The sequence below is a fragment of the Meleagris gallopavo genome, chromosome 8 (assembly GCF_905368555.1).
Source record: "Meleagris gallopavo chromosome 8, MGAL_WU_HG_1.1, whole genome shotgun sequence".
In the NCBI taxonomy this organism is placed as follows: domain Eukaryota; kingdom Metazoa; phylum Chordata; class Aves; order Galliformes; family Phasianidae; genus Meleagris; species Meleagris gallopavo.
In genome coordinates, this window is record NC_139411.1 from 25,134,178 (window position 1) to 25,151,945 (window position 17,768).

Consider the following 17,768-nt stretch of genomic DNA (forward strand, 5'->3'; position numbering starts at 1 on the left):
GTTATTCTGGTTTTAGGCGTGCAGTAGTGCTGTTATTGAGTAGGGACCTCACATACCTCATCTAGCTCTATAGGCTGAGGTATCAGTTTGGGCTCTTACTGTGCTTTTTTTCTCTTACAAGTCTGCTGTGGGCTGTTAGCAGGTGACCTGCAGCCGTCCTCTTCTCTATTTACAGGGAGTTCTGTTCTCTACGTTTTGTTTCTATGTCTGTTGAGTCATTAAGTGTCATTGTATACCTATGGAAATAGTAAACATAAAGGAAGATAGTACTTATGGGCTTATACTATACTTATGAGTATGTCTACCTCTTAATGTCCTCAGAGAGCTGTCTGCCAAAATGTAGAAATTAATACAGAGATTTTTCTGGTAAAAAAAAAAAAAAAAAATACATATATATAATAAATATTTATATATATATATATATATAAAAAAACAGAAATAGCAGTGCCGTGGGTTATTTTAGTTGTCTGATTCTGCTGGCTGAAAAAAAAACAGTTGTCAACCAATACATACAAATGTTTCTTTGATTCTTAGAAGCTCCCATTTACACTGTCAGTTTATACTTACGCTAAATGGAATTAAATGAGTCAGAACTGTACCTCACCACTGAGTTTCAGAGAGCCTTTGTATGTGTAAGACAGGAGACTTTTGCATCTAAGCTGCTTGAGTTTGAGATGTGCGTTTGGAAGATGACTGCATGTATTTCTGGAAAATTAGTTTTATGGTATTAGAAATAGGTTGAACTAATTGTTTGATCAACAGCTTTGTCGAAGAAAGCTGCCTGGGCTTTAGGCAGTGTGCCTACCTAACCTTGCCCAAAGGAGCGGCTGGAGTGTTAGAAACAGTGAAATTCCTGCAGTGCCACATCCAGCTGAGCACGTGGCCCCTGCAAAACCATGAAATGCACATTGAGCTGCCATGTCTGTATATCTCACAGCTCGTGCAGGGAGGCAGAGCTTCCCTGTGTTTCATCCATGAGTCACAGGGGCGTTCGTGCTGTGGTGTGTGATGGCTCTGAGGAGATAGGCTGCTCCTTCCCCCTAGCTGTCCCCATCCAGCTTCCACACCAAGAGCTGTTTTCCATGCAAACTGGATGCTGTTCCAGCACAGAGAAATAAATCCCAGAGCTGAAGCTCTTTATTGAGCGATGCTGAGCATACACAGCTGAGTAACATAGTTTTTCATTCATCTGACAGTACAGTTTTTCCTTTGTCAGCGTTTTCTTGTCAAGTACTACATATGAAATTGGTAGTGACCTTTCCGCTTGAAAACTAGCTGCTTTGTGCTGGAACAGTGTCTGCTTTTGGAAAACCTCTCCTTGCAGTATGCCTCTTGGTCTCTGGTGGGCAGTGGCAGTTACGGTCCCATGAATTACAGCAGAACCAGGCCTCTGGGGCTGCAGCTGTGCTTCCAGAAGTAGATTCCTGCCTCTCAGTGGGTTGGATCCTAAAATCACAGCCTTTCTCTTTATTGGTTTTACACAAATGCTATACGGTGGAAGCCCTGGTAAAAGCCACTCATTTGATGTGTGATAGTTGGGTTAAGCTGTTCTCCAGAAGAAGGGAATGCCAGTCAGGGGTTTTCAGAAGTCGAGGAAGGCTGTGTTAGCATGGGGGATGGTTATGTACAGATGTACAACAGGACACCCAGATCCTTCTCTGCAGAGCTCCTTTCCTTCACTCAGCCCCCTAACCTGTACAGATTCATGCACTTATTCCTCCCCGGGTGTAGGAGTCTACACTTGCCCGTGTTGAATCTCATCTGGTTCCTCTCTATCCAGCTCTCTAGCCTGTCCAGGTCTCACTCAATGGCAGCACAGCCTTCTGCTGTGTCAGCCACTCCTCCCAGCTTCGTATAATCAGCAAACTTGCTGAGGGTGCATTCTATCCCTTCATCCAGGTCACTGATGAAGCTGTTAGACAAGACCCCTGGCAAACACTGCTAGTCGCAGGCTTTCAACTAGATTTTGCAGTGTTGATGACAACCATCCAAGTTCTTCCGTCAGCCAGTTCTCAATCTGCCTCACTGTCTGCTCATCTATCTCACACTTTTTAGGCTTACCTATGAGGATGTTATGGGAGACAATGTGAAAAGTCATGCTGAAATCAAGGTACACAACATCCACTGCTGTCCCCTCATCTACCCAGCTGGTCATGACATAGAAAGCTACTAGCCTGGTCAAGTGTGATTTCTTCTTGGTGAGACCATGTTGATTTCTCCTGATAACATTCTTCTCCACTTGCTTGGAAATGACATCCAGAGCAAGTTGTTCCATCACCTTTCCAGGAACAGAAGTGAGGCTGACTGGCCTGTAGTTTCCTAGCTCCTCCTCCTTGCCCTTTTTGAAGACTAGAGTGACATTGGCTATCCTCCAGCCTTCAGGCACCTCTCCTATTCTCCATGAGCTTTCAAAGAAAACAGAGCAGTTCAGCAATCACTTCTGCTTTCTCAGCACTCTTAGCTGCATCCCATGGGGCCCACGGATTTGTGTGCATAGAGTTTGCCTAGGCAATCTCTGACCAGATCCTCTTTGACAACAGGGAAGCCTTCCTCTGCCCAGACTCTCTCTCTTACCTCCAGGGCCTGGGATTCTTGAAAAGCAATCTTAGCAGTAAAGAGTGAAGCAAAGAGTTAATAGAAGTATGGAAATATACGTAGAGTCCTGTGTGGTGCTGAAGACTGCTGTCTGCTAAATATTATTGTTGTGCACTGGCATGTAGATAAATAGCATACTTCATTGTATTGTATCCATATTTCAACTTATTAACATCTGCTTTGCCATTCATTGCAAATCTGCCAATCTGATACTTGCCCTGGATTGTCCCAATTTTCTGATGTTCCTGGAACTACTTTTAAGGAAAGCTTGTTGTTCTGTTATCAACGACTTTGTTAAACCACAAATCCTTACTTGTAGTATCCCTAGTGTGTAAGAGACACTACTGCATTAACACTGGGTAAAAAAACTGAGATCAGAAGAATGAAAATAGTGCAGGCAGCAGAATAATAAAAATAAAATAAATCTTTCCATCAAAAGTTGTCCAAAATACATTACGCTATCTTTTTTTTCCTGTAATAGACATTCCTCAGAATGTTAAAAAAAAAAAAAGTCTGGATACAACGAATAGCAATTTGCTGTGAATGTTTTTGCAGATCCTTTCTATAGTCCTTGTTGAATTGAGAGTGATTTAATGCAATGCAGATAACTGTTTTTCTCCATCTCCTCCCAAGCAAATACTGACATAAATTTCATGAATTCTGTCTTCCACATGGCCCCTCTGAGACTACAAATGTGCAATTTCCTTATATACAGATTATAAACAAGAGTAAAGGAGTATTTCAGCCTTCCCGAGTGTGAAATGGTAGAATTTTTGTGCAGGGGCCTCTTTCAGGAACATTTGAGGAGTAATTGAATGTCTTGGAATGGCAGAGTCTGAAAATAAGGGTTAGGGTTACTTGTGGATGAAATACATTGTCCACAAGATGGTGAAGGGCCTGGAGCATCTCCCCTATGAAGAAAGGCTCAGTGAACTGGGTCTGTTTAGCCTTGAGAAAAGAAGACTGAGAGGAGACCTGATCCAGGTCTATAAATATCTAAGGTGTGGGGGACAGAGTGGTGAGGCCAGTCTCTTTTCAGTGGTACATGGAGACAGGACAAGGGGAAATGGCCAGAAACGGCAGCATAGGAAGTTCCGCACAAATGTGCACAAGAACTTCTTTATGGTGAGGGTGACGGAGCACTGGAACGGGCTGCCCAGGGAGGTTGTGGAGTCTCCTTCTCTGGAGATATTCAAGACCCGTCTGGACACCTATTTTTGCAACCTGGTGTAGAGAACCTGCTTTGGTAGGGGGGTTGGACTCGATGGTCTCTGGAGGTCCCTTCCAACCCCTACGATTCTTTGATTCTGGCTGGTCTCTGAGAGCAGAGTAACAGTTGTGTTGTGAAGCTTAGGAATAGTGTGAAGCAAGCTGCCACAAAATCTCTTGTTGTGGATTGTTTTATTGTTCTGAAGCTTTCTGTAAGATCAGAAATACGATGTGCAAGGGCTAAGGAAGTTCCTCTGGTTATTGTACTCTTCCAGGCAGGTTGGTAAAACATACAGGTTGGACTTTGGCTCCTTTCTGTATGCAGCTGTGAGCAGTTCAGTCACCAAAATCCTTTTTTCTGGTTACATGAGATATCCGTATATCACACGTGTCTGAATGTGTGAGAATCATGGAATGGCTTGGGTTGGAAGGGGCCTCAAGGATTATGTAGTTCCAAACCCCTGCTGTGGGCAGAGTTGCCAACCACCACATCAGGCACTACATCAGGTTATTCACAGCCCCATCCAGTGCTGTGAGCCACTTTGGTTGCAGTACAGGAAATACCCAGGTTCCTTCCTGGCCTCAGCACCTCGTTCCAACTGACCCTAGCAATGCTGCGTGGCCTCCTGGGTTTTGAAGTTTGTGTCTCCGGCTTGTTCCCCTGAGACTCAGCCCTGCGTGTCAGACACTCAGAGTTGTGCTCCAGTCTTCACCAAGAATTGGGCACTGAGTATGTGAATAGCTACATGCTGCTGAGTGCTCTGCAAATCAGGCCCTGAGCAGACCAGGACCTCAGCACCGTCGCTGTTCTGTAAAAGCAGTGACAGTGCCCTGCTTCACCTTAAAGGCATGTTTTGGGGATTAGCAAGTTAATGCTTGTGAAGCATTTAGATTTACGGTAATTATCTGCCCCAGAGAAAATCTCGTCAGATAAATAATAATTGTCATCACAACAGGGTATGAACGGCATGCAGATAAAGCACAGGGCTATGTGCTGAGCTATGAAAAGAGGAAAAATACTGAATTTATTTTCTCTTGCGGACCAACCACTGTGTGTTAAATGAGGCATGGGGAAGAGACAAGTGTGGTGCAGTTAAAAGTTATGTGCATGGCAGTAAGAAACATGGCTGCACATCTGGCCTCCAGCACTGCAGGGTCTGTGGCCATGTTCAGGCTCCGGACTGAGGAAGGTGCTCACTGTGCTGAGAAAAAGGGTGGCTCCTGCTCTGCTGCTTGAGCACCCTGAGTCACCATTAACAGAGACCATCCTTGGAGCCGAATTGGCTGGGTGGGAGAAGCCTTCACAGTTACCTGCAGATAGTCAGAGGGGTAGGGGTGAGAGACACCAACTGATGCTCACAGTGCTGAAGGAGCGATGCCGGGCTGTGCCATAACAAAGAATTTTCTTATTTTGTTCCATTAATCTTTCTTCAAAGTTTTCACTGTATTCCAGTCTTTGCTTTGCATTCCATTCCCTCCATTTGTATTGTTCACCTGTTTCTAACTCTTACGCCAGACCCTCACTTCTCTCTCCATACACTCCCTCACTGTATAACACTCCTTCTCCCAGGGAGTCCTTCTGTCTAGAGATCTACCTTCCTCCTACTGAGCTGTTTTATTCTTTGCCAAACCTCTTGCTATTCTTTCCTCCTTTCTCTACTGCTGTTAGTGCTGGTTATTTTCTCCAACCACTTGCTGTTTTCCCCAAACGTTTGTTTACCTTGCTAGCAATTATCCCCACATAATTACCTCCATTATTTACCCTTATGGGCTTCTAGTGCTGACACACCTCTTTCCTCCCAGTCCCCATTAGTTCATTTTTTCACTCAATTTCCCCTTTCTTCTCCTGTTTCCCCAACCTTTCCCTATGCTTGCTGAATAGATCTTACCTGCTGCAGACACTGAAGAGGAAAATCAGATTTTGTCTGTGTGTCTTAAGACCAGTAAGGGGCAGTTAATTATTTGGTGGGGATTCTACATGCACTCCATCTGCACCAAGAAATCCATACAGCAGTTTACCTCACAGTCACTCCACATGGCTTTATCTGTGGGGATCTGGCAAGTCTCAGGTGCATATGATCCCAGTGAGATTACTTTGGGAAAACACTACAGTGCCTGTGCTTGAAAATTAAATGTAGCTGTGGATGCCCATCTGAGAGGCCAAGTCAAGCAGAGTCCTGCAGATATTTTGGGGAGTGTGGTAGCAATACTTGGTTCAACAGCAGTCGTGGGTGTACGGGAATGTGATGGAACTGATGGGTTTCACCCAACTAAGACAATTGAATTAAAATTCAGTGAAGAAATTACACTGGCCTTGCAGAACTCTTTTCCTTTTTAATTGAGACTAAATAATTACTAAGGCAGGCAAACTGTAAGAAGCAATTACATAAAGGGAGTAGCCTGGAGTTATAATAGGAATCAGTTGCATTGTACAGACACCAAATGTCTTTCTGGAATGAACCAGTAAGAGCATTCACCATACACCTTAGCTGGTGGTATGTGCAGCACTGTGTCCTGCGTGTTCAGACAAAAGCTAGAGGAATACTGCCAAAAAAATAATGAGAGGGTTAGGAAACAAAGCCACTAAGAAAAATTTGAAAGAACGGAATTTATTTAGTCTAGAAACGTCAAGACTGAAGTAGTCCTAAGACTGACACTTGTTATGAGTGGTGGTTCATCTCCCTTCTGGAAGGAACAGGCTTGGTTCACAGTGCTAAGTATATGAAATTTGATACAGTGAAAACCCTTCTTATAATGTATTTGGCATGAGTTTATCTTGTTGGGGTTGTGGACACTTTATACTGGGGAAAAAGGGAAGGGCTTTTCCCTCGAGGAGAAAGAAAGAAGTAGGCTTTCCTTCTAGATTTTGCATGTCTGCAATCCTACTTGAGCGTGGATGAACTCCAGTTTTCCATGTGTTTATAACTTTATCAAATTTGGATGGATTTTCAGAGGGATTACTGAATTTAAAAGAAAAAATAGCCAGCACTAAAAGCAACACGTCCTGGTCAGGTTTGAAGTACTTCTTCAAAACTATGGCGAGCTCTTTAATTGTTGATACAGACATTTGCAGAAATATGTTTTACCTTGTCTTCTTCTTGGAAATGGTTAACCCTCTGTGACCAAACTTCTTTCCCCTCTAGCCCATAAATTGCCAATATTTAGCATGCAAAATTTAGATCAGATGATTAAAGTTTGGCAAGTTATAGGTACTAAAAACAAGGTCTAAGGGGAAGTGTCATGTAACATTAATAACAGGCAGATCTACCAGCCCCACCTATAACAATCTTATTTCTATCAAATCCAGGTTTCCTTGATGATTCTCAAATGTTTCCACAGGCTTTTAGAGAAGATCTGGAATGCCTTATTCAAGAACAGATGAAGAAAGGCAATAACCCAACTGGGCTGCTTGCATTACAGCAGATTGCTGATTACATTACAGCAAGCTCTTTTGCAGGTTTTTCCTCATCTTCACTCAGTAAGTTAAATGTGCTTTTGACTGCCCCTTTTTCTCTTTGTTTTTACTATTTCCAGTGATAATTTAATGTGAGCATAAACTAAGACATGACATTATTTTTCTACTTTTGCATATAAGTTGTAAAAATGGGGAATTGCCAGCCAAACTGAATCATTACCCAGATATCTCCCAGAGTTTAAAATAACTTTTAGAATGTGCTGTAGTTACAAAAACGTTGCTGGGATGTTCCAGGGTTCCAAGTCCTGCAGGACCGAAGTTGGCCTAAGCACTGTGGGTGGGTGTCTTGATATGGGAGCTTACAAGCCTGAGGCACTGTGGCAGTTGTTGGCATTCAGCATCTTTTGAGAACTGGTCTCAAAATGGCTCCTTAGAGTTCGTACAACAGACTAAGTGGAAAATAACAACAGAGAGCTCAGAGTGCCTTATCTCTATGTCTCTAGCCAGTCAAAGTTACCTGGGGATTTGGACAGGGTGATTAATCTCAAAGTGTGCATTCTCCTTCTATCGAAAACCCAAACCTTTTCTCTCTCCTGGCAGTAACTTTCCCTGTAAGCAAAGGCAGTGTATCTCAGAGGGGTACTGTGCATTCATGAAGGGGAGAAACACCCCTTTGCAAGATGTTCATGCAAAGTCAAAACTAACAGAGGTTTCAGTAAAGTCCCAGCAGTGCAGATGCAGTCTAATAGTTGCTGGTGTTGCTCTGCTGACAATTTAAATATACTGCTTCTGGAAGATCACGACATAGCTGGGAGGTATTTAATTGATTGGCTGCCATCTTTTTCTGTTTTTCAGGCCATGGAATGATTACCCCCATCAATGATCTACCTGGAATAGATACCTCCTCGTTTGTTAAGGGAGAAAAACTTACTCGTTGCAAATTAGCCAGTTTATACAGACTGGCTGACTTGTTTGGTTGGGCACATCTGCCAAATGCCTACATCACTGTAAGTATTTCAGAGAATGAGAATATTGATTTGGGATCTTACCTGTTTAGTCACATTAATTTCCCCCAGATAATATAAATTCAGAAATAAGTCGGTAATCCATTTGTTTTTTCCCTCTGTTTCAGGTCAGAGTAAGCAAAGAACATGATCATATTTTAATCATTCCAAGAGGTCTGTCCTTTTCAGAAGCTTCAGCTTCCAATTTGGTATGTAATTCACCTGCATAGTAACCACCAAGGCTCAACCTATTTTCTGAAATACTTTTGTGGCTACTAAAATGGACTTAGCTGTAATCATACTGCTTGATTGTAGTTGCTTTTAATGTTTACCCACCCTATGCAAAGCTGATTAATTATTTAGATAGCAGCATCCTTTGTTCTGATTATTTATTTTTGGATATAACTTTGCTTTCTGTTGCTGTGTCTCCAACATCAATGCATGGAGCAAAGTTTTGTTCTCCTGTCTCCTGGAGCTTATTAAATAGCCTCAGTATAGCAGCAACCTTTTAGAACCTGACAATCTGGTAATTCTTATGAAATCACTCTGTAGGAGTAGTGTCGGTAGAATCAGTTCTTATCTTTATAAATGGGGAAGTAAAGTTGAATAATTTTCCCTGGTCCTTACAAAGGAATAGGGTAAAATTACAGGTTGGTATTTAGGATGCTGTAGCTGTAAAATGATGTGTCTTTTGATATGGATGCTGCCATATGTTCTTCATGTCAGTTCATATCTGTGAAGAAGCTATCTCCAGTTGGAAGAGGTGGCAGGGGTATTAGTTGGAAGACTGATAGGCCGATAGCCTTGCAGGAAATAGAAAACCAAAATAAAAACATGAGAACACTGCCTAATGTGCTCCTGTTGTTGTTTGTTGATCCTGGAATTATTATTTTAATTTTTCTACAAATTTGTACATTCTCTGCACATTTAATATTCTTATTGAAAATTTATTGGCTGAATTTTTTTCATAGTCAAAGTTTAGAAAGTGTTAATAAAGTTGTTTTTAAAATGCCAAGAATTAGATTGCTTCCCTTAGAAAAGGCTAAGTAGTGACCTGTAGTTGTATGCAATTTCCATGAAAATATCAAAGGTGTCTTTTTTTTCTTTCTTGCGTGGTTGGAAGAGGCTTATATAAAAACGCTCACTGTGCTTACAGGTTGAACCAGATCTTTTCTCATAGTTGATTTCCATTCCAATTATGATTCTGGTTTGCAAATTGCTGAGACTTTCTTTTAAGCAAAAGGTCATCTTGACCAAAGAGGAGTGCATGGTGTACCAGGATTTTGTCTTTACTTCTTTCATGGTAGGGCTTCCAGGTGCTACTGATGTCTGCAGAATGGCTTACTGACACACAGTTGGCTCTCCTTTTTTCATGCTCTAAGCCTGAAGAGCATGGGGAAAATTTGGTGTCAAGTAAGAAGGGGAGGGAAGTTCTCAAATAATTGCAATTGTTGCAGACTTCTTGAATGTTGTCCATTTGTTTGACTTTTCCAGATAAAGGTAAACATCCTGGGAGATGTAGTTGACCAGGGCAGTACAACTCTAAGCATCGACAGTGCAGGATTCAGTCCACATGTGGCCATCTATTCCACACGCCCTGATGTCAGATGTATAATACACATACATACCCCTGCAACAGCAGCTGTAAGTCTTCTTCCTCCTAGCTTCAAGAGTAAAAAAAACCAGGTTAATCTTATGAACCTAGATCACCTTTCTGAAGCTGAACCATTGCTCGTGGTGGTTTTAGTTTTGTTTGTAACACAGCTCCACACTGTTGTTTTTCTCTTTAAAATAAAACTCTGCTGTGAAATCAGGGAACTAAGAGGGCGGGGTACTGCAATGAAATGAATGGTAATTAACTGATGCTTAGATATGATTGTGCTCAGGCTGAAGAAACTAAAGATAGTTATCCAGGCTTCATTTATAGTATCTCTGACCATATAATTTGCTGTATGCATCATCATTTATATTACACAACTCCGTTTTAACTGGCTTAATTAGTAGTTGTGCTCAGTTTGGATTTACTCCACTACTGAAAAATCACAATTAAAATATGATTATATATAAAATATAAGTAAGTATATAAAATATAAGTTAAAATGGTTCATACAACAGTTACAGAAATGTAAGAAGACTTGAAATCATTGATTTGAGATAAATAGGTAAATACATATGTAAATATTCCTTGACAACAGACAAATAAAGGAATGGCTAGCTGCTTTTACACACGTTCTTTGAAATTATAAGTGTGGGAAAGAAGGAAAAAACGTTTAGTCTGCTTGTGTTGAAAATTAAACACGAATAAAATTTACAGAAACTCATCATTTGTCTTTTCCTATCATCAATCTGTCCTAAGGTTGTATAGCAGCAGTTCTGTCACTCTCTTGTAGCTCAGAGTAGTGAAAGCCTGAAGATACTATTTCTCAACTCTCTCACTATGCAGTGTCTCTTTTTCTGGCAAAGTTACAGTTTATTGAGAGTTGCGTGTTATGTTGTGGGTTTTAAGAGTTTAATTTTTTTCCCTAATGATCAATATATCTTTTTCTTGAAATAGGTTTCGTCTATGAAGTGCGGCATCCTTCCAATATCACAGGAGGCACTGATTCTGGGAGATGTTGCTTATTACAACTACCAGGGTTCTCTTGATGATCAGGAAGAGAGAATTCAGCTTCAGAAAGTACTTGGACCCAGCTGCAAGGTATTCAGCCTCATTCAAGCCTCCCAAAGGCAATTTTCATGTCCTGTGACAGTTTCTACCATTTAACATTAGTGTCTTCATTTACCAGGTATTAGTCTTGAGAAACCATGGTGTGGTAGCTCTAGGAGAGACACTGGAAGAAGCGTTCCACTATATTTTCAATGTGCAACTGGCCTGTGAAACACAGGTGAGCAAGAATACATAACTGTCCTCATCTTCGATAACTCTTAAGCCCATCCCCAGAACTTCATCACTTTGCTTTTATGTGTTCGGTGGGGAGGAGTGAATAGCACTCCCTCACCCTGACATTTCATTGCTCATTCATTTTGAAATGCGTATAAAAATGAATGATGTTTAATACTGTGATGGAAAAAGACTTTCTTAGGGTACTCTGAGTGGTTGTGTTTGACTTCACTCCTTTTAAAGTGTGGTGATTAGCATACATTATCATCCTTTCAGTAGGAATCACCTGCTGTATATTGTAATACATATTCTCACAGAAGTTAGCCTGAGAAATATTGCAGCAGGCATTTGTGTTTCTCTTGTTTATTTAGAAAAGCAAAGAATCCAAAAGCATTTCTGCAAGTGAAATAACACTCATTGATGTCTTCAGGTTCATGCATTAGCTGGAGCAGGTGGGATAGACAATCTCCTACTGCTGGATCTGCAGAAGTTCAAGCCTTTCACACATGGTGTGGCAGCAGGTGGAGGAGGAGGAGTTAATACGGCTTCACAGCAAAAATGGAAAGTAGGGGAGCAGGAGTTTGAAGCACTCATGCGGATGCTGGACAACCTGGTGAGAACACACTCGTGGCAACATCTGGGCAGCCTCTGTAAGCCTCCAAGTGTAGGGTCAGCTGCTGTGATTCTTTCTGGTTTCTTTGTGAGTTTGAAAATGAAGGTAGAACAACTTCTCAACCCAAGGCATATAGGACAGCACAAAAAAACCTGATTACTTCTTCAGTTACTTCTTCAAATTTCTTAAATTTTCTATTTCTTAAATTGTCATTATTTTCTTTTTCCTTCTCCATAGGGATACAGAACTGGCTATGCTTACAGACAACCCTTAGTCAGGGAAAAGCCCAGACATAAGAGTGACGTTGAGATCCCAGCCACTGTGACTGCCTTTTCCTTTGAAGACGATGCAGTCCCGCTCTCCCCGCTGAAATTCCTGGCACAGAGACAGCAGAGGGAAAAGACAAGATGGCTGAACTCCCCAAACACGTACTTGAAAGTAAATGTGCCTGAGGAGTCCTGGAATGGGGAAGCAAGTCCCAGGACCAAGATCACGGTGGGCCAATACCTTAGGACAGTTGTTCTGGTTTTATACTGCTTGGGAGAAAGCAGACTGCACATAGCTCTTTTCAAGACCTCTTTAACAGGATTAGCAAATCAGTTAAGGAAGCGGGAGGAAATAGGTTTGTGGAAGGTTTAGTGACATCAGTACTAATGGCCCTCAATGATTTGGGCATTGCCTTTCTTTGGAAGAGCAACAGTTTATGTTACGAAATAAAGAATTATTTTGCCTTTGCACTGAGCTCCTCCAATTCCTAAGACAGAAAATAATTTTTCTGCTGTATGTTTTTATGTCTCAAACTATCCACTAAATATAGAAGGATTTTAAATCACCAGTAGGTTGCTCTCATCTCTACAAGGTCTGATTTGCCACTGACTATCCTTTTCCTGTTTGTGAGCCTGCTAAAAACAGGCTCTGAAAGAGTATGCTCTTGTTACTACTCATGGTGATTGAGCCTTTTCCTCCTGCTTGCACTGTTTCCAGCCTGGAGAGCAGTGCCTATTTTGCAGGGCTGAGGAGCACATTATTTGCTGTCCTGCTCCCAGTTGCACAGCACAACCGTAAAGCATCAGCTCCTCCTGCTGGCAGGCTAGCAAGCTTGTGCACTTGTGTTTGGGAGAAATATCCTCAACAAGATATGAAACCTTGCTTCAGAGGAATAAAGCTCCAGAATGTGTGATTAGCAGAGGTGGAAGGTGAATGAGGAAATGAGAGAGGATGGATGAGCTCTGGAACCAGCAGATCAATGTGCTAGTGGATAGGAGGCATGATGCCTCCTGAATGCAGCTTCATTGGTAGGCAGTTAGCACTGTGTTTTACAGGAGTGTCTTTTGGTGTTTATTAAAAGTGATCTGGGTGGTACATGCTCAAGGCAACTTAGATTCCCTTGGGCAAGCATACAAACTTGTGAGGATCTGGGGGTATTCTACGGATGTCATGTGAAATTGAAAATAGAATCAGGAAGGCTCCTCTTTACTTCTCCTCTTTAGCCATAAAACAGCACTGAGAAATGTCCCTCCCCATCATGCTATGCAATTCTTTTTTTCTTTTAAGTGGATGAAAGCTGACGACTCTTCCAAGACTAGTGGAGGAACACCAATCAAAATTGAAGATCCAAACCAGTTTGTTCCTTTAAATACAAACCCCAGTGAAGTGCTGGAGAAGAGAAATAAGGTAAAAGATGCATAATGAGTAAGACTGTACCATTTCTATATATAGTTATATGTTAAATAATGTGTAACAGTAAACTAACATTTTCAAGTGTTCTGTTTTTTAGTAAGAAGTTTCTGATGTGATTTTGGCACTAAAAAGCATGTATTTAAACATGTGATACACATGAATTCTGCGTATGTATATGCTACATACATATACATTTTGAATGCAGTATTTTGGTGAATGATGACCATTAACTCTGGAAATGATAGATTGGAAATGGTAGTCCCCATCATTTAACATTATATTTAGTGGATAATTAGGTGCCAGCATGAACCAAATTGCTGTAAATCAAATACAGCACAATTCAGTCTCACATGAGCTCTGCTCTGTGCTAATTCTTCTAGCATGTATTAAACTGGAGTAACTCTGGCCCACTTCACTCTCTTTTGGCAATAGAAAGGAAAAGAAAAAAAAAAAAAAGAAAAGAAAATGAAAGATTGTTGGACCTCTCTGTAATCACAGATATCTCTCTGCTTTTCCCTTCCAGCACATAAGGCGCTGACTGTTAGGCTGACCAAATACTCCACCCGGGGCTTTACTGTACTAGCAGATATTTGGGACGCTTTCCATGTGATTACAGAATCTTTTATTTCTTGGAAAGCACCGTATCAGTATCTGTGGGGATTGAACTGGAGTCAGAAGGAGCAACTCCCTTCCTTAGGGCTGACAAGGCATCTTGTAGTCATCCAGAGATTAATGTTACAAGTTCCACACAATGATTTTAAGATTCTCTGAATTCACTGTCTCAATAGTTAGTTGACTCCCATTTTTCTACTGTGTAATGTTTTTATCCGATCTATTTTTCTGTTTATATTTATGTTTGGTCTGTCTCTCTATAGATTCGGGAGCAAAATCGATATGATCTGAAGACAGCAGGACCACAGTCTCAGCTGCTTGCTGGGATCGTTGTGGATAAAAAGCCAAGTCCAGTGAGTAGGGCATAATTCACTGATTTATGTGTATTTGGGTTATTTTGCCTTGCTTTCTTTCAAGCTTCACTTCTGGGCCGTTTTCTTTCTATACTTCGTTAGAACTGGTAATTTTAATGCCGAGTTTTGAATGTGTAATGTGTTTTATTCATGCAGATGGATGTTTTTTCTCAGAGGTTTAAAATATTAGTTTCAGATGGAGGTATGCATGGTAGGCATACTGTCTTTAATATTGTAGTGGGAGCCTTTTCTAAGACCATTGAAGCTGAAGAATGACGGGCTTTGCATTGCACAGTGCCAAAAATAACTTCTCATTGTTCTGTGGAACTCACTGCTAAAGAAAATCATTTAAGGCTCAGAAATGACATGAATTTAAAAGGTGGGATGGGACCATGCAGAAGACAGCTATCATTGGAAACAGGCTTCTAATGGAGTGAGAGCGAGCGAGGGTTTCTGGTTTCTTACCAGTCTTGTCTTGAATAGAATATAGTTAATTCTGGTTAATATGGATATCTCTGATAAGGTATGTAACAAACCACGTTGAACTAGAGTTGGCATTCAATAATTTTAAGTTTCTCACGATTCATGAGTTACTGCATAGAATTGTTAGAGACCCTTAAAGACCATCTGGTCCAACTCCCCTTCAGTGAACAGGGACATCTATGTCTCCATCAGGTGCTCAAAGCCCCTCCATTCTGACCTTGGGCATCTCTAGGGACGGTGTGTCCACCGCCTCTCTAGGCAACCATCTATTTCTTCATTTTGGCTTCCAGTATTCTTTTGCAATACAGAGTCTGCATGTTTATTTCAGTCAAAGAGAATATTTTCCAGATTAGCTGTCTCTCAATATGAGTATAATTTTGTAATTATAAGTTTAATCTTAGAAGATGTCTTTCAGTTAGGTTCCTAAACTGTAGCATGAGCACAGCAACTTTCCCACAGAAACATCCTAGAATACTTGAAGCATTTGCAAAAAAAAATATAGGGAGTGTTACATTTGAATCCCTGTTGTTGAAAGATTTTCGCTTCTGAAGAGAATCTAAGTCCCAGAACAGTAAGCTGTTGAGGTAGATGTCTCCTTTGAAGCTGTTCCCCCTCATTCAAAACAAAAAACAAACAAATAAAAAACCCCACTCAAATAGCGATTGTGCCACTGTAAATGAATTGTAATTTATAGTTACAGTGATGAATGTTTGTTACTGTGTAAATGTCCATTAAATGGTGACTTTGGCCTTGCTGTTTTTTGGGTTTTTTTTTTCTTCTGTATTCCCTCTCTTTAGGTTTGGAGTCATCATACTCTTTGCCATGTGCATGCTGCTTGCTTTCTTTTTAACTTTTAATTTTTTAATTTTCTTTCTCCTAGCCAATGCAATTTGAAGATGATGAGCATGCACCACCAGCACCACCCAACCCATTCAGCCATCTCACAGAAAAGGAACTGGAAGAGTACAAGAAAACAATTGAGCGCAAGCAGCTAGGGCTGGAAGGTCAGTGGTTGGGGTTTACATTTCTATCATCAGATCATTTATATTTCATATTACTGTTAAAATGTAACAATCATTCCTTGAGGAAATGGTATTGTTTTTTTTTTTCTTTATTTAATTTAATTCATGTTAAAATTAAAGCAATGAAAGAAAAAAAACATGCTGTAACATAATGACCTTTTTCATAAATCTGTACAATAAGTTAGGATGGAAGAGCCCATCATTCAGTCTGCCCTCCTTGAAGTTAATTTCAGAGTTGGATTGCACTGCTGAGGGCCATGTCCAGCTGAGCGGTGACCACCTGTGATGATGATTGTAAACTAGTCTGTAACCCTCTGCACTTGCAGAAGTTCTGTTATCTAAATGATATGTGATGAATAGTTGACTCTCTGAAAAATGATTTTTTGCCACTTAATTATGAAAAATGTGACAAGGTAGAAGAAAATCTTTGTTATCTCGAGGTTTGTTTTGTGCCTGTTCAAGTGTCAGAATTCACAGGAAAAACCCACTGAGCTCTCCCTGAGAACAAAAATATGCTGTGCTGCTTCACATTTGGTGCAGCCCTGTCAATAGATTCTCTGCTTTCTGACCTTCAAATTCCAGTGCTTTTTGAGCTTGTGTTTGTAATTTATTACCTCCAGAAGTTTTGCAAGATGTTTGATCTTTGCTTCTTTAATTTTTCCTTTATTCTCCCAATGTGCAAGACTCGTTTGCTTTCACTTTTTACATCTTTTATCCAGGACTGCTATTGTGCAGGAAATTACTAATTCATTGTTGGTTTTTCTTTTTTGACAGTATCACTTACTATGCATTTTTCTTCATTAGTATTGTGTAATAAATCAATTTTGCTATATACCACTTTGGGATATAGTTTGGTAGCCTGTTCTGTCAACAGCGTGTGTGGCTTAAGGCTAGATAAAACCACGGGGCATGCTATGTGAAATACAATGGAATGCAAACCTTCCCTCTTTTTTGTGCTTTCTACTAATGAACTAATATAAAAAGACTGTTAGCAAATGAAATGTGTAAATCTATCATTCTACGTAATTTAAACTGTGCACTGTAACTTCTTAATGTTGTCAGCATACAGAGCACAATGCTAGCAGAGCTGTAAATCTTGTACCACTTGTACTGACATGCTTGCTTTGTTTTTACTTCTGCATGGCTACTAATCAAACTCTTGTCCTACAGATGCTGAACAGGAATTATTCTCAGATGACGGTTCATCTGTGTCACAAATTCAGTCACAAACTCAGTCCCCGCAAAATGTCCCAGAAAAATTAGAAGGTATTCTGTATAGTTTCTCTAAAATGCTGATGGCTCTCATAACCTGAGTCATCTACTTTGTTGCTGAGTTCCTTATGCTTCTATGTCATTGAATAAGTAAAAAAGAGCCCTGTTTTCCCAAAGTCTGGGGGGGGCTCTATCCAGTAAATTGCCTTTCCCAAGTTTTTCTGATACATAACTCTCACAAATGGAAAACAACATGGGACGTACTGAACTTTACTTAATAATGAGGAGGAGGAAATAGATGTGTTTTGGTTTTGGTTGTAAGCCTCTAAAAGATGTGAAGCTTTTGGAGAGGGTCCAGAGGAGGGCCATGAAGATGATCTAAGGGTTGGAGCACTTTTCCTGCAAAGACAAACTGAAGGAACTGGGTTTGTTCAGCCTGGAAAAGAGAAGGCTATGGGGAGACCTCATTGCAGCCTTCCAGTATTTAGGGGGAGTTTATAAACATGAGGGAAATCAACTTTTTATGCAGGTAGATAGTGATAGGACAAGGGGGAACAGTTTTAAACTGAAGGAGGGGATATTTAGATTAGATGTTTTTTTACTGAGAGAGTGGTGAGGAACTGGAACAGGCTGCCCAGACAGGTTGTGGGTGCCCCATCCCTGAAGGTGTTTAAGGACAGGATGGATGG

At 40.8% G+C, this 17,768-nt stretch overlaps 1 protein-coding gene across 4 annotated transcripts in view; it reads left to right on the plus strand.

The window, feature by feature from the left end:
- ADD3 (adducin 3) overlaps positions 1-17,768 on the plus strand; it is a 90,391-nt gene that overhangs the window by 69,663 nt on the left and 2,960 nt on the right. For 3 of the 4 annotated variants that reach the window (XM_085229040.1, XM_085229041.1, XM_085229044.1), the window contains 12 exons: positions 7,144-7,282; positions 8,075-8,226; positions 8,352-8,432; positions 9,718-9,867; positions 10,778-10,921; positions 11,010-11,108; positions 11,535-11,717; positions 11,955-12,212; positions 13,272-13,391; positions 14,273-14,362; positions 15,726-15,849; positions 17,038-17,133. In XM_085229040.1, the coding sequence (XP_085085166.1) occupies positions 7,144-7,282; positions 8,075-8,226; positions 8,352-8,432; positions 9,718-9,867; positions 10,778-10,921; positions 11,010-11,108; positions 11,535-11,717; positions 11,955-12,212; positions 13,272-13,391; positions 14,273-14,362; positions 15,726-15,849; positions 17,038-17,133 (1,636 nt within the window). The remainder of the gene's footprint in view (positions 1-7,143; positions 7,283-8,074; positions 8,227-8,351; positions 8,433-9,717; positions 9,868-10,777; positions 10,922-11,009; positions 11,109-11,534; positions 11,718-11,954; positions 12,213-13,271; positions 13,392-14,272; positions 14,363-15,725; positions 15,850-17,037; positions 17,134-17,768) is intronic. The other variant, XM_085229042.1, reaches the window with a different exon arrangement.